This window comes from Paroedura picta, chromosome 12 (assembly GCF_049243985.1).
Source record: "Paroedura picta isolate Pp20150507F chromosome 12, Ppicta_v3.0, whole genome shotgun sequence".
NCBI classification, from domain to species: domain Eukaryota; kingdom Metazoa; phylum Chordata; class Lepidosauria; order Squamata; family Gekkonidae; genus Paroedura; species Paroedura picta.
In genome coordinates, this window is record NC_135380.1 from 48,825,291 (window position 1) to 48,846,060 (window position 20,770).

At 46.3% G+C, this 20,770-nt stretch overlaps 1 protein-coding gene across 11 annotated transcripts in view; it reads left to right on the plus strand.

The window, feature by feature from the left end:
• The window catches only part of VAV2 (vav guanine nucleotide exchange factor 2), a 389,230-nt gene that overhangs the window by 221,876 nt on the left and 146,584 nt on the right, over window positions 1-20,770 (plus strand). For all 11 annotated transcript variants that reach the window (XM_077305014.1, XM_077305020.1, XM_077305015.1 and 8 more), the window contains exon 3: window positions 990-1,048. In XM_077305014.1, the coding sequence (XP_077161129.1) occupies window positions 990-1,048 (59 nt within the window). The remainder of the gene's footprint in view (window positions 1-989; window positions 1,049-20,770) is intronic.

A 20,770-nucleotide genomic window follows, 5' to 3' on the forward strand; every position in this document is an offset into this window, starting at 1 on the left:
CCACCCTGAGGCATCTGATTGTGAGGGAGCAATATAGAAGTTGCATAATAAATCTGTTCCACTTAATATTTCTGGTAAGGCCTAGGAGGAGGAGCTGTCTCATGGCTTAAGTGCCAGTCAGCTCTTAACACCCACTCAGGGCAGCTGTCCTAGCCCTGAATGCCTCCTCCTCCAACTGGCTTGCCTGTCTGTTCAGCGGTCAGCCTTCTGTCCCCCACCCCGACCACCCCCTCTTCCTTCCACTTCCTTCTGAGGCTCGGAGGCTGCAGATCGCTGCCGTGTGAGAGCTGCCCCTGCCGGTGATTTCCCTAACAGCTGCCTGCAGCCTTTCCAGTTCCTGGAGGGAGGGGGAGGCTGTCCGCAGAGTTCTTTCACACATCCCCTTCCCCAATCTAGTGCCCGTTATATTCCTGAATGCAAATAAATTGCTATTTGTCTTTCCATGAGTTATGTTGCTCTATAACATGGGTGAAAGGACAGTTTCTTGGGCCAAAAGCTTTCAGTCTAAAACTGGGCAACAAAATGGGTGGTGAAGCAGATCAGGCTTCCTTGGCGGTGCAAACTTAAGAGGTAGCCTTTGAGGTGGAATCTGAAGGAGGAGAGAAGTGACATTAATGAAAGATATGGGAGGCAGCAAGGGAGAATGGGCGGGACATCTAGCAATCCAGTGTGTGTGGCATTGGCAAGCCTTGGTGCCTTGAAGTGGTATTTTTGGGTTGCATCCCTGACAATAGGTCCTTGGAACTCACCCTCCCCTGCATGTCCCATGGACTTCAGTGTGCCCAGCAGTATGATCTCAGTTACAAATTTGAGGAGGACGATTATGCTGGCAGTTCTCTTGGGTCCATAAAATGCAGCTAGGACTGTTCTTGATATACAGAGGGGGAAAAAAACTTACATACATATTGTCATAATATTTATTTCTTGTTATAGATCCTGGGCTTTATCTTGGTTTTCTCTTTTCTCTCTCTCTCTCTCTTTCATACCAGGTAATATCAGCAGTCTCGAGACTTTCTCATCACAGCATTGCACAAAACAAAGGAATCCGGTAAGATTTGTGTTTTACTTCACTGCACATGGCTTTTAAGATTTTATTGGGGGAGGGGGGGAGAATCCCCCAAATTCGCTGTTGTCTTCCAGTATGTAAACACTGACTGCTTTGTGAAGTCGGGGGGGGGGGAGTTATTGTTTCCACACACAGTCACATTTGAGATCCAAAAATAATTTTTATCTCACATCCTGCAGCCTGCATGATACAGAAAAAAGTCAGCATCCATGTTGTCTCATGCACACTTCTTATGAGTATGGCAAGCAGCATTTCACTGTGTGCCATGTTTCTAAGATTTGACCTTTCCATTAGAACATTGTTATTATGAATAAAATATAGCCAAATATGCAGTGTGGGACCCCGTTTTCCATGGAGTCAGCACTTTGGAGCATATAGAGCATTTCATGTGCCTGATAAGAGAGAAAGGTGAGTAGTGGGGTACCTCAGGGCTCGGTGCTCGGTCCGGTACTTTTTAACATATCTTTAAACAGCCCCGTGGCGCGGAGCGCCACGGACTGAATAAAGCAGTAAGGGCTGTGTGGGAGGAGTTAGGGCGGGCCCTGTCCGGGATAAAAACTCGGAGGGGCCAATCAGGAGCCGCAAAGCGGCTCCTGATTGGCCCCTCCGAGTGTCCATCCCGCCCCCCCCATTGGCTGCTTCACCCGCCCAGGGAATCTGCCCGGCTGCTCCAGACAGCCACGGGTGAGGGGTGAGCTGCGCCGCCTTCTCCCGGCCGGCGGAGCAGCTCGGAGCAGCTCCGGCGGCCGGGAGAAGGCTCGAGAGAGCCTCGGGTGAAGGTGGTGGGCCGGGCAGCCATCTCCCGGCTGGCGGAGCGGGCTCGCCGCGTCAGAGACGCGGCGAGGCCGCTTCGGAGGCCGGGAGAAGGCTCAAGAAAGCCTCGGGTGGGGGGTGGAGTGGGCCGGGCAGCCTACATCGCGCCCCACACCGATCCTCATCTCGACGCACGCCCGAGCCACGGTAAGTCTCCCCCAACCAAGCCGCGCCCCTGAGGGGCAGCCACCAGCCCTGCCAGCCACGCCCGCCTGACCAGCCGCCAGCAGGCTCCGTCTCCCCGTGCTGCCGCCCGCTGTTGTCCCCCCATCCCAGACCCCAGGGAAGCCTTCCTTCTGTGAGGCCTTCCCTCGAACATGACCCCTAGCACCCATTTTATTAAAAAATAAAATGGGCTTTATTTCTAGTTTATTAATGATCTAGATGAGGGGGTGGAAGGACTACTCATCAAGTTTGCAGATGACACCAAATTGGGAGATTTGGCAAATACTCCAGAAGATGGAGACAGAGTTCAAAGAGATCTGAACACAATGGAAAAATGGGCAAATGAGAACAAGATGCAATTTAATAAAGATAAGAATAAAGTTCTACATCTGGGTCAGAAAAATGAAAAGAATACCTACTGGATGGGGGATACGCTTCTAGGTAATACTGTATGTGAACGAGATCTTGGGGTACTTGTGGATTGTAATTCTGGAGGCCTCACTTCAAGAAGGACGTAGACCTCAGACAACTGAGAGCACGTGGAGAGAGCTACTGGGGAGAGTTGCTGCTGACCAGGTGAGGCTATTGTGCTGCCTGGGTGAGGTGATTGCTGGGTAATTGTTGGGAGGCTTAAAAGGGGCTGCTCCTCGCCAGAGGCTCTTAGCCGAGCAATTAGAATCAGTAGATTATATCAGTAGATTATATTTCCCTAGTACTTGCACTGCCTAGACATTACAATGGACCTCCAGGACACTCATCCCATCATCTGCAGTGAGTGTGACATGATTGCCTTCCTCCCAGAAGACAAGATGGACTACAGCTGCCCCAAATGTAAGATGGTAAGACTTTTGGAGGAAAAGATTAGGAGATTAGAAAACAGAATTATTACTCTGACCCAAAGTAAGGAAGGGGAGGAGTTCATAGACCAGAGCCCTGCAACTCGGAATAAAGACAATACAACTAGTCCTGAAGAGGATAAGCAGATTGACCACAATAGGGAGCCTCTGCAGTCAGTTCGGAAAAAGACTCAACGGCGAAGAGCGAGACAGTTCTCGGGGCCTTTGGAGCTCCAGAATAGATTTCAGGCCCTTGCAGAGGAGGTGCAAGGGTCAACAAGGGAAGAGGTCCCCAAACAAAGTCCAAGACAAAGGGAAGAGGCCACGGGGACAGAAGGAAATGGAGTTGAGAAGAAAAAAAAAGGAGAGTACTGGTAATCGGAGACTCCCTGCTAAGAGGAATGGATCGCCATGTGGCTGGGCCCGACCCCCTAACCCGAGAGGTGTGTTGCTTGCCAGGGGCGAAAATTAAAGATGTTTCAGAACGGCTGCCCAAACTCCTCAAATCTACGGATCGCTACCCATTTGTGATGGTCCATGTGGGAACTAATGACATGTCCCTGAATAACATCGCTCCTATTAAAAAAGACTATCAAGATCTGGGGAGGAAGCTCAAGCAAATGGGGGCACAAGTGGTATTCTCTTCAATCTTGCCTGTCAAGGGAAGAGGAATGCGTCGGAAGAGGAAGATAATGGAGGTGAATCACTGGCTGCGTAGTTGGTGCCGGCAGGAGAGATTTGGTTTCTGGGACCATGGGATAGGCTTTCTTGAGGAAGGCCTACTAGCACCTGATGGACTGCACTTATCGAAACTGGGGAAGAATGTGTTTGGCAGGAACCTGGGGAGATTCATCAGGAGAGCTTTAAACTAAAGCCACTAGGGGAAGGAGACGATCAACATAGGGAGTGTATGGAAGGAAAACGATCGGAGGCAGCCCAACTGGCAAGGCCAGCTCATAGGGAACCAAAAGTAAAAGGATTCAGATGTCTTTATACTGACGCCCGAAGCATGGGCAATAAAAAGGAAGAGCTGGAACTTCTCATGCTGATGGAGAGGTATGATGTAGTAGGCATCACAGAAACTTGGTGGAATGATTCTCATGACTGGAATGTAATGGTGGATGGATATGAACTTTTCAGAAAAAACAGAATAGATCGAAGAGGTGGAGGAGTGGCACTGTATGTGAGGAAAGGGCTTACCTGTCAGGAAATTCTAGTGGTGGATGAGGTGAAGGAGGTGGGGACCCTAGGGGGAAGTGACCATGTCCTCATAGAATTCCTTTTGAGATGGGGATCCAAGGAAGCTTGTAGCCAGACGCGGATGTTGGATTTTCGTAGGGCAAATTTTAATAAACTCATAGACATGATGAGTGTCATACCATGGACGAGAATGCTGGAAGGGAAGGGAGCATGTGAAGGGTGGGCGCTACTCAAACAGGAGCTATTGCATGCTCAATCAATGACTATCCCAGAAAGACGAAAACACTGCAGGAGCTCTAAGAAGCCTATTTGGATGAACAGAGAACTTCAAGAGGAACTAAGAAAGAAAAGGAAAATGTTCAGGAAATGGAGGGAAGGACAGAGCTCTAAAGAAGAGTACCTACAGGTTACTAGGCACTGTAGATCAATCATACGAAAGGCCAAAGCTGAGAGTGAGCTAAGATTGGCCAGGGAAGCCCATTGTAACAAGAAAAGATTTTTCAGTTATGTGAGGAGCAAACGTAAAGTAAAGGAGGCAATAGGCCCACTGTTGGGTGCAGATGGACAAACTCTAACGGAAGATGCAGAGAAAGCAGAAAGGCTTAGTGCCTATTTTACATCTGTTTTTCTCCATAGGGTTTAGGCACATCTAGAGATGGCAGTAGCCAAAGGATACTGTCTGGGTGGCAGGTTAACATGGATAGAGAGGTTGTCGAGAGGCATTTAGCTGCACTGGATGAGTTCAAATCCCTGGGCCAGATGAAATGCACCCGAGAGTACTCAAAGAACTTTCCAGAGAACTTACACAGCCCTTGTCCATCATCTTCGGAACCTCTTTAAGGACTGGAGATGTCCCGGAGGACAGGAAGAGACCACAACAGTAACTAAAACTACACATCTTATACCCTAAAAGCGAGCTATAAATCAAATAACCAGCAATGAAGGCAGGCTTTCTCAACCAGAATTTTGTGAAACCAAGGGGGTTTCTTGACAGCCCTGGAAGGGTATCCTGATTATCTGGGGCCAAGGGACTAAGTCCTATGAAGATAGGTTGAAGGACTTGGGAATGTTCAGCCTGGAGAAAAGGAGGTTGAGAGGGGACATGATAAAAGGTAAAAGGTAAAGGTATCCCCTGTGCAAGCACCGAGTCATGTCTGACCCTTGGGGTGACGCCCTCCAGCGTTTTCTTGGCAGACTCAATACGGGGTGGTTTGCCAGTGCCTTCCCCAGTCATTACCGTTTACCCCCCAGCAAGCTGGGTACTCATTTTACCGACCTCGGAAGGATGTAAGGCTGAGTCCACCTTGAGCCGGCTGCTGGGATTGAACTCCCAGCCTCATGGGCAAAGTTTTCAGACGGCTGCCTTACCACTCTGCGCCACAAGAGGCTCATGGGGGACATGATAGCCCTCTTTAAGTATTTGAAAGGTTGTCATTTGGAGGAGGGCAGGATGGTGTTCCCGTTGGCTGCAGAGGAGAGAACACGCAGTAATGGGTTTAAACTACAAGTGCAACGATGTAGGCTAGATATCAGGAAAAAATTTTTCACAGTCAGAGTAGTTCAGCAGTGGAATAGGCTGCGTAAGGAGGTGGTGAGCTTCCCCTCACTGGCAGTCTTCAAGCAAAGGCTGGATACACACTTTTCTTGGATGCTTTAGGATGCTTAGGGCTGATCCTGCGTTGAGCAGGGGTTTGGACTAGATGGCCTGTATGGCCCCTTCCACTTTCTGTGATTCTGTGATTCTGTGATCTTAGACCTGCCTAACCTGTATATCACAGTTTCATAAGCTATGATACAAAATTGGGATGAGTATCAGGGGGAAACAGCAACATTGATGGGATTTCTCTGCAAGTCAAAGGGGTGGCAGGTTACAGTAGAGGAGATATTAGGATGCGCATGTCCTGCATAGTGCAGGGGGTTGGACTAGATGACCCATGAGGTGCCTTCCAACTCTATTATTCTATGATTCAAACAGCCCCCACTCTTCTGCAGCCTATGTACTGCCCTCACTGTAAGAAAGAAAGGAACACTCACCAGTAGCTCCGGAGCTGGCACTTTCTTCATGGTGGGATAATACTCACAATTAGACTACTAGAACTGAAGGGTACAATCTATTCAAAAGGGATGGACAAGAAAAGAAGGGGGGAGGTGTAGCAATCATAGAATCATAGAATCATAGAGTTGGAAGGTCCCACAAAAGCCATCTAGTCCCAACTGCCTGCTCAACGCAGGATCAGCCCAAAGCATCCTAAAGCATCCAAGAAAAGTGTGTATCCAGCCTTTGCTTGAAGACTGCCAGTGATGGGGAGCTCACCACCTCCTTTGGCAGCCTATTCCACTGCTGAACTACTCTGACTGTGAAATTTTTTTTCTTCATATCTAGCCTATATGGTTGTACTTGTAGTTTAAGTCCATTACTGCGTATCCTTTCCTCTGCAGCCAACAGAAACAGCATCCTACCCTCCTCCAAGTGACAACCTTTCAAATACTTAAAGAGGGCTATCATATCCCCTCTCAACCTTCTTTTCTCCAGGCTGAACATTCCCAAGTACCTCAACCTATCTTCATAGGGCTTGGTCCCTTGGCCCCAGATCATCCTCGTCGCTCTCCTCTGTAACCTTTCAATTTTATCCACATCCTTCTTGAAGTGAGGCCTCCAGAACTGCACACAGTACTCCAGGTGTGGTCTGACCAGTGCTGTATACAATGAGACCATGACTTTTTGTGATTTTGATGTGATGCTCCTGTTGATATAGCCCAAAATGGCATTCACGTTTTTTACCGCTGCATCACACTGCCTGCTCATGTTTAGCTTACAATCCACAAGTACCCCAAGGTCTCGTTCACACACAGTGTTACCTAGAAGCGTATCCCCCATCCAGTAGGCATGCTTTTCATTTTTCTGACCCAGATGCAGAACTTTACACTTATCTGTATTAAATTGCACCTTGTTCTCATTTGCCCATTTTTCCATTGTGTTCAGATCTCGTTGAACTCTGTCTCTATCTTCTGGAGTATATGCCAGTCCTCCCAATTTGGTGTCATCTGCAAACTTAATGAGTAGTCCCTCCACCCCATCATCTAGATTAGCGATCCCCAACCTGTGGGCTGCGGACCACATGTGGTCCGTCGAGTAATTGGAGGTGGGCCGCGAAGGACGCCTTCTCCCCCCCCCCGGCCCTTTACTTCATCCCCCCCCCCGATCCTTTGCAACACACTTCAGGTGTCATTGTTTCCGATCACTCCCAGATGGGAGAAACAAGCTCAGGGTTCCCATTGATTTGTCATTGTCATGAGTTAAAATTTCCATGAAAATAAAAATGTTCCTTATGTTCATTGTTGTGGCGTGTCTGTATCTTATTTTGAAGGGATGTTTAAACATTACCATAGCGATCAGAGAGCGTTAGGGCAGTAGGTTGAGAGTAGAGGAGTAAACTACCCCCCCCCCACGGGCCTCAGTAAAATTATCAAGCGTTGAGTGGTCCCCGGTGATAAAAAGGTTGGGGACCACTGATCTAGATCATTAATAAATATGTTAAAAAGTACCGGATCAAGCACTGAGCCCTGAGGTAACCCGCTATTCACTTCCCTCCAGTCTAATGAATCACCATTGACAACTATTCTTTGAGTGCGGTTCTATAACCAATTCCCTATCCACCTAACTATTTGAAAATCCAGATTGCAGTCCTTCAATTTATCCATCAGAACATCATGGGGAACCTTATAAAAAGCTTTACTAAAATCCAAATAAATGACATCAACCGAATATCCACGATCCAGCAAACCTTTTACTTGGTCAAAGAAGGAAAGCAGGTTGGTCTGATAGGACCTGTTGGAGACAAATCCATGGTGACTTCCTGGATCACCAAATTGTCCTCCAGATGTTTGCAGATCGCTCCCTTCAATATCTGCTCCATTATCTTCCCCACAACAGAGCTCAGACTCACTGATCTGTAGTTTCCTGGGTCATCCTTCCTCCCTTTTTTGAGGATCGCAATAACGTTTGCTCTCTTCCAGTCCTCCGGAACATCTCCAGTCCTTAAAGAGGTCCCGAAGATGATGGACAAGGGTTCTTCAAGTTCTCTGGAAAGTTCTTTAAGCACTCTCGGGTGCATTTCATCCAGCCCAGAGGATTTGAAGGAGTCTCTGTGTGTTTGTGACTGAGAGAAGGGAGGGACCAGAGAAGAGGTGGGGAAGAGATAGTGAAGGGGACAGATGTCAGGGGGGAGTGGGGAGGAAGGCATCTGTGTGTGTGTGTGTGTGTGTGTGTGTGTGCATAAGAGAAAGAGGGAGGGAGGAAGGAAAAGGAAGAATGTCATGGAAGCGAGAGGAAAGGGGGAGAGGCAAGGGAGGAGGGGAGGAAAGGAGTCTGTGCTAGCTTAAATGCCTCTTGACAACCTCTCTATCCATGTCAACCTGCCACCCAGATACTATCCTTTGGCTACTGCCAACTCTAGATGTGCCTAAACCCTTTGACCCGTGGGAAAATACAAATGTTAAATAGGCTCTGAGCGTTTCTGCTATCTCTGCATCCTCCATTAGAGTCTGTCCATCTGCACCCAACAGTGGGGCTATTGCCTCCTTTACTTTACGTTTGTTCCTCACATAGCTGAAAAATCTTTTCTTGTTACAATGGGCTTCCCTGGCCAATCTTAGCTCACTCTCAGCTTTGGCCTTTCTGATGATTGATCTACAGTGCCTAGTAACCTGTAGGTACTCTTCTTTAGAGCTCTGTCTTACCCTCCATTTCCTGAACATTTCCCTTTTCTTTCTTAGTTCCTCTTCAAGTTCTCTGTTCATCCAAATAGGCTTCTTAGAGCTCCTGCAGTGTTTTCATCTTCCTGGGATAGTAATGGATTGAGTGTGCAATAGCTCTTGTTTGAGTAGCACCCACCCTTCACATGCTCCCTTTCCTTCCAGCATCCTCGTTCATGGTATGACACTCATCAGTTTGCCCTATGAAAATCCAACATCCGTGTCTGGCTACAAGGTTTTTTGCCCCCCCCCCTCCCCACAAGGAATTCTATTAGGACATGGTCACTTCCCCCTAGGATCACCACCTCCTTCTCCCCATCCACCAACTCTTGCCTGTTGGTCAATATTAAGTCCAGTATGGCTGAACCTCTTGTGGATTCATCTACCATTTTATAGATGAAATTGCCAGCAAGGCAAGTCAAAAGTTGCATGACTGAGGACGCTTCGCAGAGTTTGTTTCCCAGCACACATCTGGGAAATTAAAGTCACCCATGATGAAAAGGTCCTGCCGCTTGGATATTTTCTCAAGATGCTCACAAAGTGCAGCATCTACATCCTCTCATTGGTCAGGCGGTCGGTAGCCGACACCAACCACCACATTGTTTGTTTTCCCCTCGCTTATGCTTTCCACTGTAGATATGCTCTCCTTCACTAGTATTTCCTGACAGGTAAGCCCTTTCCTCACATACAGTGCCACTCCCCCTCTTCAATCTATTCTGTTTTTTCTGAACAGTTCATATCCTTCCACTATTACATTCCAGTCATGAGAATCATTCCACCAAGTTCTGTGCTGCCTACTAGATCATACCTTTCCATCAGCATAAGAAATTCCAGTTCTTCTTTCTTATTGCCCATGCTTTGGGTGTTAGTATAAAGGCCTCTGAATGCTTTTACTTTTGGTTCCCTATGAGCTGGCCTTTCTGGTTGGGCTGCCCCCGATCGGTCTCCTTCCTTACACTCCCTATACAGAACGTCTCCTTCCCCTTGTGGCTTCAGTTTAAAGCTCTCCTGATGATTCTCCCCAGGTTCCTGGCAATGACATTTCCCCCCAGCTTCTACAAGTGCAGTCCATCAGGTGCTAGTAGGCCTTCTTCAAGAAAGCCTGTCCCATGGTCCCAGTAACCAAATCCTTCCTGCCATCACCAACTATCAGCCACTGATTCACCTCCATTATCTTCCTCTCCCGACACATTCCTCTTCCCTTGACAGGCAAGATTGAAGAGAATACCACTTGTGCCCCCATTTGCTCGAGCTTCCTCCTTAGATCTTGATAGTCTGTTTTAATAGGAGCTATGGTATTGACGGACATGTCATTCGTTCCCACGTGAACCATCACAAATGTGTAGCTATCCCTAGATTTGAGGAGTTTTGGCAGCCGTTCTGAAATGTCTTTAATTTTTGCCCCTGGCAAGCCTCTGGCAAGTAATATGTTAAGAATCGTTATACTTGTGAAGAAATACAGGAACTGGAGCGTGAAAGTTCAGTTGAGTGTATTTGGGTAGATATAAAAGGAGTAGGAAGTATTACTTTTGGGGTCTGCTATAGACCACCAAGCCAGTCCGAGGACTTGAAGGAGATTCTGCTACACCAAATAACATAATTTTCAAAAGGGGGGGAAACAGTGGTCATGGGTGACTTCAGGTTACCCAAATATCTGTTAGAGGACCAATTCTGCTAAAAATACAAACTCCGTTAAATTATAAACTTGTCTTGCTGACAACTGGATTTCCCAGAAAGTAGAGAGGGGAACCTCGAGATCTGCTATTCTAGACTTGATTCTCATCAATAGGGATGAACTGGTAGGTGAGGTGGAAGTAGTGGGCACACGCGGTAGCAGTGACCATGTGCTTTTGGAATTTTCAATCGTGGGAAAGAGAAAACCTTTACGTCGTACGTATAGAATGGACTTCAGGAAATCTGACTTTCACAGACTTAAAGGTATGTTGTGTATAGTCCCGTGGTCAGAAAGACTTAAAATGGGAGATCAAGAGGGCTGGGAGTTTCTTAAAAGTGAAATACTGAAGGCTCAATCACAAAATTCCCTTGAAAAGAAAACATGGAAGGAACCTAAGGAAGCCAAGTTGGCTCCATAAGCAGTTGTCAAAAGATTTGGGGAATAAAAAAGAGTCATTTAAGAAATGGAAGGAAGGCCTTATTACCAAGGATGAGTATAAACAAATAACCAATAATTGTAGGGGGAGTGTTAGAAAAGCTAAAGCTCAATATGAGCTCAGGCTAGCAAGAAATGCTAAACATAACAAAAAAGTCTTCTTTAGTTATATTTCAAGCAAGAAAAAGAATAGGGACACCATAGTACCACTGCGAGGACAAGAAACTGAAATTATACCAGGTGATGAAGAGAGGGCTGAACTGCTTAACTCCTATTTCAGTCTTCTCTTGTGAGGGAAATAGAGCTCAGTGTGGCAAAAACTTAACACAACATGGGGGATGGGAATGGTGCCCTAGGATCACATTTGGGTCAGTCCACAAACACTTAGTTTCTTTAAATGTAAGAAAGTCTTCTGGGCCAGATGAATTGCATCCAAGGATACTAAAAGAACTTGCAGATGTAATCTCTGGACCTCTGTCCATTGTTTTTGATACTTCTTGGAGAACAGCTGAGGTGCCAGATGATTGGAGGTGGGGAAATGTTGTCCCCATCTTCAAGAAAGGGAAAAAGGAGGATCCAGGTAACTATCGACCCATCAGCTTGACATTTGTAGCTGGCAAAATTTTGAAACAAATAAACACTCTATCCTTGAGCAGCTGGAACAGAGAGCTGTGATTTCTAAGACTCGTTGAGCAGGGGGTTGGACTAGATGGCCTGTATGGCCCCTTCCAACTCTGTGATTCTATGACTCAGTATGGGTTTCGCAAGAACAAATCATGTCAGAGCAACCTTATCTCTTTTTTTTGGTTGACTACCTTGCTGGATCAGGAGAATGCTGTGAACATAGTTTATCTGGATTCCAGTAAAGTTTCTGATAAGGTACCACATTATATTCTTGTTGACAAGTTGGTAAAATGGAGCCTAATTCTGTCAGGTGGATCAATAACTGGTTGACAGATCATACCCACAAGGTATTGTTAATAGTTCAGCATCCTCTTGGAAAATAATGACAAAAGGAGTACCCCAGGGATCTGTCCTGGGGCCTGTGTTGTTCAACATATTTATAAATGATTTAAATGAGGGATTAGAGGGGATACTCATTAAATTTGCAGATGATACTAAACTGGGAAGGGTAGCAAACTCAACAGAAGACTGAATAAGAATACAGGATGATCTCGATAGGCTTGAGAAGTGGGCTAAATTGAATAAAATGAAGTTCAAATGAAAAGTTCTGCATTTCGGTAGGAAAAACCAAATACACAAATATAGGATGGGGGAGACTTGTCTTGGCAGTAGTTTGTGTGAAAATGATCTAGGAGTCTTAGGAGACCATACATTGAACACGAGTCAGCAGTGTGACTCAGTCGCTAAAAAGGCAAATGAGATTTGGGGCTGTATCAAACAGAGTTTTGTGTCTAGATCACGAGAGGTGATGGTACCGCTTTACTCTGTTCTGGTTTGCCTCATTTGGAGTACTGTGTTCAGTTTTGGGCACCCCTTATGAAGAGGGATGTAGACAAACTGGAGCGTGTCCAGAGGGGGGCAACGATGATGATGTGGGGTTTGGAGAATAAGATGTATGACGAAAGGTTGGGGGAGCTTGGTCTGTTTAGCCTAGGGAGGAGACGACTGAGAGGGGATCAGATAACCATCTTCAAGTATTTAAAAGGGTGCCATATGGAGGATGGAGCAGAATTGTTCTCTCTTGCCCCGGAGGGACAGACCTGAACCCATGGGATGAAATTAATTCAAAAGAAATTCCATCTAAACATCCAGAAGAAGTTCCTGACAGTTAGAGCGGTTTCTCAGTGGAACAGGCTTCCTCGGGAGGTGGTGGGTTCTCCATCTTTGGAAATTTTTAAACAGAGGCTAGATAGCCATCTGACGGAGAGGCTGATTCTGTGAAGGCTAAGGGGGGTGGCAGGTTTCAGTGGATGAGCGATAGGGTTGTGAATGTTCTGCATAGTGCAGGGGTTGGAATAGATGACCCAAGTGTTCCCTTCAAGCTCTATGATTCTATGATTCTCCTGGCCTAGCTGTTTGCTCTAGTGCCTCTGGTGAGCAAGAGCCTTTTATAACACAAAGGCCCACTCAATAGAGGGTGGAGCTAGCCGTCAATCCCAGGCAAAACTGCCAACTAATGCAAATCAATACGATTAGCTGCATTCCCGCACCCTGCCCAGCTGTTTGCTGGGAGTGTATGTACGGGGAGGCCCATGGATTACCTGATTGTATCTGTGCTGGCCTCAACCAAAGGCTTGGTGGATTAGCTCTGCTGGAACTGCTGGAGCTCCTGATCTCACTTGGGAGCTCATCTGGCATTTAAGGTAGACTGTCTCTGATGATGGAAAAGGCAAGAGTCCAGGAACACCTTAAAGACTCGTGGCAGGGGAAGAGCTTTTATGAGTAACTGTTCTTTTCTACTGCTACCCTTCTTGAACTTAGCAGGGATCTTCTACTTCAGTAGCATAGCAGAAAGGCACAGCCACAGCAGCCTCATGATGTTCTTAGTTCTAAGAGCTTCATTTCCTAACACTGGGACATAATTGAGCTGTTTTGCAGGAACTTCCTTCAGAGAGCTCAGTTCATTCATAGAAATCAGAGTGCTGGAGAGAGCACTTTTTAGCACAATAGCTCTTCTGATGTTCTTCCAAAAGATTTTGCTGCACAGAAGCATTAAAAATGGATGAGACGGCACAAGCCAATATTTTTGTGCCTTATGATCCACTTGCAAAAATCTCCCGGAAATAAAAAAATTAACCCATAGCCGTGATGGGGAGCGGTGGGGAGAGGACACAAACACCTGACACAAACCTTTGAATAAATACTGAAGGAACCATAAAGCCTTGTTAAAGAAACCACAGCTAAGGAGACAGAGCAACAGAGGCTGGAATGAATTCAGATTCTGACTATATGCAGATGATACCACTCTAATGGCAGAAAGCAAAGAGGAACTAAAGAGCCTGTTGATGAGGGTGAAGGAGGAGAGTGCAAAAGTTGGCTTGAAACTCAACATCAAGAAAACAAAGATCATGGCATCCGGCCCTCTCAATTCCTGGCAAATAGATGGGGAAGAAATGGAGGTAGTGACAGATTTTATTTACCTGGGCTCTAAGATCACTGCAGATGGGGACTGCAGCAAAGAAATCAAAAGACGCTTGTTCCTGGGGAGGAAAGCTAAGGCAAATCTAGACAGCATCCTAAAAAGCAGAGGCATCACCCTGTCAACAAAAGTGTGTTTAGTCAAGGCTATGGTCTTCCCAGTTGCAATGTATGGCTGTGAAAGTTGGACCATAAGGAAGGCCGAGCGTCAAAGAATTGAGGCTTTTGAACTCTGGTGCTGGAGAAGACTCTTGCGAGTCCCTTGGACTGCAAGGCGAACAAACCGGTCAGTCCTAGAGGAGATCAACCCTGACTGCTCTTTAGAAGGCCAGATCCTGAAGATGAAACTCAAATACTTTGGCCACCTCATGAGAAGGAAGGACTCCCTGGAGAAGAGTCTAATGCTGGGAGCGATCGAGGGCAAAAGAAGAAGGGGACGACAGAGAATGAGGTGGCTGGATGGAGTCACTGAAGCAGTAGGTGCAAACTTAAATGGACTCCGGGGAATGGTGGAGGACAGGAAGGCCTGGAGGATCATTGTCCATGGGGTCGCGATGGGTCGGACACGACTTCGCACATAACAACAACTATTCCTCCATCCAATGTATGAATATGTTGAACCACAACAGGCTCCGGGATAGATAGGGTCCAGGCACTCCATTCATCACTTATCTCCTAGAGGATGATGAACCAGTAACAAGCATCCTTTGTGTGTGAACTGTCAATCGATCCACCTAACATTAATAGAATCCATAAGTCACCCACCAATGTTGTCAATGGTGTTTCATCAGACTGGAGGGAGGTGAGTAGCGGGGTACCTCAGGGCTCGGGGCTCGGTCTGGTACTTTTTAACATATTTATTAATGATCTAGATGAGAGGGTGGAGGGACTACTCATCAAGTTTGCAAATGACACCAAATTGGGAGGACTAGCAAATACTCCGGAAGATAGAGACGGAGTTCAACGAGATCTGAACACAATGGAAAAATGGGCAAATGAGAACAAGATGCAATTTAATAAAGATAAGTGTAAAGTTCTGCATCTGGGTCAGAAAAATGAAAAGCATGCCTACTGGATGGGGGATACGCTTCTAGGTAAAATTGATAAAATTGAAAGGGTACAGAGGAGAGCGATGAAGAAAGTCAAATACTTTGGCCACCTGATGAGAAGGAAGGACTCCCTGGAGAAGAGCCTAATGCTGGGAGTGACTGAGGGCAAAAGAAGAAGGGGATGACACAGAATGAGGTGGCTGGATGGAGTCACTGAAACAGTAGGTGTGAGCCTAAATGGACTCCGGGGAATGGTGGAGGACAGGAAGGCCTGGAGGATTATTGTCCATGGGGTTGCGATGGGTCGGACATGACTTCGCAATTAACAATAACACCTAACATACACTTTCAAGGCCCCATCAGTATATTTATTGGACAGGAGGAAAAATACTCTCATAACACATGGAAAGAACTCATGGAGCACTTTTTGGAGGACCATTGGGAAAGGTGGGAAAGGTGTCTCACCAGTTAGCGGAGAACCCAGTACAAGAGGACAGACAAACTTTGCTTCTCTATTCAACAAGACTTAAAGAGCTGGAATAACTTAAAACTTTCATGGTCAGCAAGGATGGCAGCTGTTAAAATGTCTGCTTTGCCAAAACATAAGCTCATAAAATGTTTCACAGGCCGTTGTGGTTGAGAGGAATACCTTTTCTGTTCTCCAATGTGCTAAGACTAAGAGATTTGTGAGAGCTTAGCTAAGAATCTCTAGATAAAAATAAAAGGAGTTGGAAATTATAGTGAATTTATTGTGGGAGGGTCTCCTATAGATCGCTAAGCCAGGTGGAGGACTTGGATGAGATGCTCCTAGACCAGATTACAAAGTTACCAGTGGGACAGGACCTAGTGGTCATGGGAGATTTCAATTACCCACATATCTGTTGGAAGGCCATCTCTACTAAAAATGAATAGTGCAATAAATTCTTGACTTGTCTTGCTGACAACTTTATTTCCCAGAAACAGAAGGGACAACTGGGGGGGGGGGGGATCTGCTGTTTAAGACTTGCTCTCATCAGTAGGGAAGAACTGGTTGATAAGGGGAAAGTTGTGGGCACACTTGGTAGTAGTGACCATGTGATTTTGGACTTCATTATCTTGGGGAAGAAAAAAGCTGTACGTAGTCACAAATACAGGCTGGACTTCAGGATAGCAAATTTTAACAAACTTAAAGTTATTTTGAATATAATCCGGTGGTCAGAAAAACTTGAGGAGATGGAAGTCCAAGAAGGTTGGAAAGTGAAATACTGAAGGCACAATCACAAATTTCCTTGAGAAGGAAAACTGGGAAGAATCTAAAGAAACCAGGATGGCTCTATAAAAAGCTTTTAAAATAATTGAGTTATGAAAAGGACTCATTTAGGAAAAAGAAGGAGGACCATATAACCAAGGAGTAATATAAACAAATGGCCAATGCATGTAGGGAGAGGGCTCAGTATGAGCTTCGTCTAGCAAGAAATGCTAAAAACAACAAAAAAAGGGGTTTTCGTTATATTCAAAGTAAGAAAAAGAACAGGCACATGGTAGGCCCATTGCAGGGACCAGAAAGTGACATTGTAATGTCACAGGTGATGAAGAGAGGGCTGAACTGCTCAATTCCCACTTCTCCTCAGTCTTCTCTTGGGAGGGGAATCATGGTCAGCATTGCAAAATCATTTCACTTGATTTGGGATGGGAGGTTTGTAAATGGTTCCTCATCTTCATGGAGGGGAGTAACAAGTGGAGCGCCTCAGGGATCTCTGGGCCCTGTGCTGTTCAACATATTCATAAATGATTTGGGTGAAGGAATAGAGGTGGTACTGATTAAATTGGCAGATGACACCAACTGGGAGGTATAGCAAACAAACCAGAAGACATAATTGGAAACGATGATCTTGACATGCTAGAAAACTTGGCTAAAAGGAATTAAATTAATTTCAATAGTGATAAATGTCAAGTTATCCATTTAGGTAGGAAAAATCATATGCATCACTGGTCAAGAGTTTCCTTTGTGAAGTGTGACAGTGAAAATGGCCAAGTTCCTTTGGAGAGAGCAGAAGGCTTTCCAATGGTTCAGAGTGGTAAAGCAGCAGAAACAAGACTCCCCCTTCCAAACTTGCACAGCGGCCTCAGCACTACCCGTGGCTCCCCAAGCCCAGCCAGGTAGCCTCACCTGTACTCTGGTGGCAGCAACAATGTTGCCCCCAGCCAGGAGAAGCGCCAAGGCGGATGAGTCCAGTCAGACAGAGAGCCTCACCCCCAACCACCCTTTAAAGTGTCATGGCCCACCTGGCCTGGAGAAATGATCCAAATACAGAGCTGGCATGTCAGGAAGCTTCCATGCTGCTCCTCCCAGCAGCAGCAGCAAGGGCACTGTGGCCCAACCCATCTCTGGGACCACTGTGAAAGGTGGGATCCATGTGGCAGGAGAGCAAAGACCCTGGAGATGTGACTCTCGTGTCATGGCCAAGCAGTGGAACACAGTTGCCAGGGCCAAGGCCAACCACCGAACCCTCCCCAAAGGCTTCCTATCCCTGAGACAGCCATGTGGGAGAAGGCTGGAGGGGGGGGGGGATACGTGCTGAGAACAGCCTCAGCTTGGTCAAGCATGGTCCTTGAGGAGAGGAGCCCTTGGGATCCCCTGGAAAGGAAAGGTTAAGAAGAGGTTATGGAGTTTATGTCCTGGGAAGAGGGGTGGGACAGGAAGGGAGGAGGGAAGGAATCAGTATGAAAGGAAGCTTGCTAAGGCAGTCAGGGAAGAATGTCCCTGGAGGCTGATGATGTCAACTAGCCTCCTAGGAAGGAACTCAGGACAACTAGGATTCTGTCCTGAAGCTCCTCAAGTGAACCTGTAAACTAAGGCATAACAGCTGCAGGTGGTGGGAATGTAGGTGGCATGAATAGCAAAAGAAGGGCAGAAAAGGAAGGTGGATCTGAAAGGAGCAAGACCAGTTGGTCTGTGATGATCCTTCTTTCGAAACCTATCTTTAATGCTGGGGTTTGGTGGGGGGTATTCCTTGTCCTTCCCACAGATCTCTAGAAGTGGGAAACATCCCTTGGCTTCATGGTTCCATTCTTATGGGCTTCATTTTCTCTTGAAGATCTAAAGTTCCTGAGTCTGACATTTGTTGTGGGGAAGATAATGGAGCAGATATTAAAGGGAGTGATCTGCAAACATCTGGAGGGAACAAATGACATGTGAGAAGGAATGACATGTCCATGAATACCATCGCTCCTATTAAAACAGACTATCAAGATCTAGGGAGGAAGCCAAAGCAAATGGGGGCACAAGTGGTATTCTCTTCAATCTTGCCTGTCAAGGGAAGAGGAATGCGTCAGGAGAGGAAGATAATGGAGGTGAATCAGTGGCTGCGTAGCTGGTGCCAGCAGGAGGGATTTGGTTTCTGGAAACATGAGATACGCTTTCTTGAAGAAGGCCTACTAGCACCTGATGGACTGCACTTATTGAAGTTGGGGAAAAATGTGTTTGGCAGGAACTTCTCATACTGATGGAAAGGTATGATCTAGTAGGCATCACAGAAACTTGGTGGAATGATTCTCATGACTGGAATGTAATAGTGGATGGATATGAATTGTTCAGAAAAAACAGAATAGATTGAAGAGGGGGAATGGCACTGTATGTGAGGAAAGGGCTTACCTGTCAGGAAATTCTAGTGAAGGAGACCATAACTACAGTGGAAAGCATCTGGGTGAAAATAAGCGAGGGGAAAACAAACAGTGTGGTGGTTGGTGTCTGCTACCGACCGCCTGACCAACGAGAGGATGTGGATGCTGCACTTTGTGAGCAGCTTATGAAAATATCCAAGCAGCAGGACCTTGTAATCATGGATGACTTCAATTTCCCAGATGTGTGCTGGGAAACAAACTCTGCGAAGCGTCCTCAGTAATGCAACTTTCTGACCTGCCTTGCTGACAATTTCATTTATCCAATGGTACATGAACCCACAAGAGGTTCAGCCATACTGGACTTAATACTGACCAACAGACAAGAGTTGGTGGATGAGGTGAAGGAGGTGGGGACCCTAGGGGGAAGTGACCATGTCCTCATAGAATTCCTTTTGAGATGGGGAGGCAAGGAAGCTTGTAGCCAGACACGGATGTTGGATTTTCGTAGGGCAAACTTTAATAAACTCAGAGACATGATGAGTGTCATACCATGGACGAGAATGCTGGAAGGGAAGGGAGCATGTGAAGGGTGGGCGCTACTCAAACAGGAGCTATTGCATGCTCAATCCATGACTGTCCCAGAAAGATGCGAATACTGCAGGAGCTCTAATAAGCCTATTTGGATGAACAGAGAACTTCAAGAGGAACTAAGAAAGAAAAGGGAAAGGTTCGGAAATGGAGGGAAGGACAGAGCTCTAAAGAAGAGTACCTACAGGTTACTAGGCACTGTAGATCAATCATCAGAAAGGCCAAAGTTGAGAGTGAGCTAAGATTGGCCAGGGAAGCCCATTGTAACAAGAAAAGATTTTTCAGTTATGTGAGGAGCAAACGTAAAGTAAAGGAGACAATAGGCCCACTGTTGGGTGCAGATGAACAAACTCTAACGGAGGATGCAGAGAAAGCAGAAAGGCTCAGCGCCTATTTTACATCTGTTTTTTCCCACTGGTCAAAGGGTTTAGGCACATAGAGTTGGCAGTAGCCAAGGGATAACGTCTGAGTGGCAGGTTGATATGGATAGAGAGGTTGTCGAGAGGCATTTAGCTGCACTGGATGAGTTCAAATCCCCTGGGCTGGATGAAATGCACCCGAGAGTGCTCGAAGAACTTTCCAGAGAACTTGCACAACTCTTGTCCATCATATTCGGGACCTCTTTAAGGACTGGAGATGTCCTGGAAGACTGGAAGAGAGCAAACGTTATTCCGATCTTCAAAAAAGGGAGGAAGGATGACCCGGGAAACTACAAACCAGTGAGTCTGACCTCTGTTCTGAGTAAGATAATGGAGCAGATATTAAAGGGATCGATAAAGGGTGTTTCATCAGACTGGAGGGAGGTGAGTAGCGGGGTACCTCAGGGCTCAGTGTTCGGTCCGGTACTTTTTAACATATTTATTAATGATCTAGATGAGGGGGTGGAAGGACTACTCATCAAGTTTGCAGATGACACCAAATTGGGAGGACTGGCAAATACTCCAGAAGATAGAGACCGAGTTCAACGAGATCTGAACACAATGGAAAAATGGGCAAATGAGAACAAGGTGCAATTTAATAAAGATAAGTGTAAAGTTCTGCATTTGGGTCAGAAAAATGAAAAGCATACCTACTGGATGGGGGATACGCTTCTAGGTAACACTGTGTGTGAACGAGACCTTGGGGTACTTGTGGATTGTAAACTAAACATGAGCAGGCAGTGTGATGCAGCGGTAAAAAAGGTGAATGCCATGTTGGGCTGTATCAACAGGGGCATCACATCAAAATCACAAGATGTCATAGTCCCATTGTATACGGCACTGGTCAGACCACACCTGGAGTACTGTGTGCAGTTCTGGAGGCCTCACTACAAGAAGGACATAGATAAAATTGAAAGGGTACAGAGGAGAGCGATGAGGATGATCTGGGGCCAAGGGACCAAGCCCTATGAAGATAGGTTGAGGGACTTGGGAATGTTCAGCCTGGAGAAAAGGAGGTTGAGAGGGGACATGATAGCCCTCTTTAAGTATTTGAAAGGTTGTCA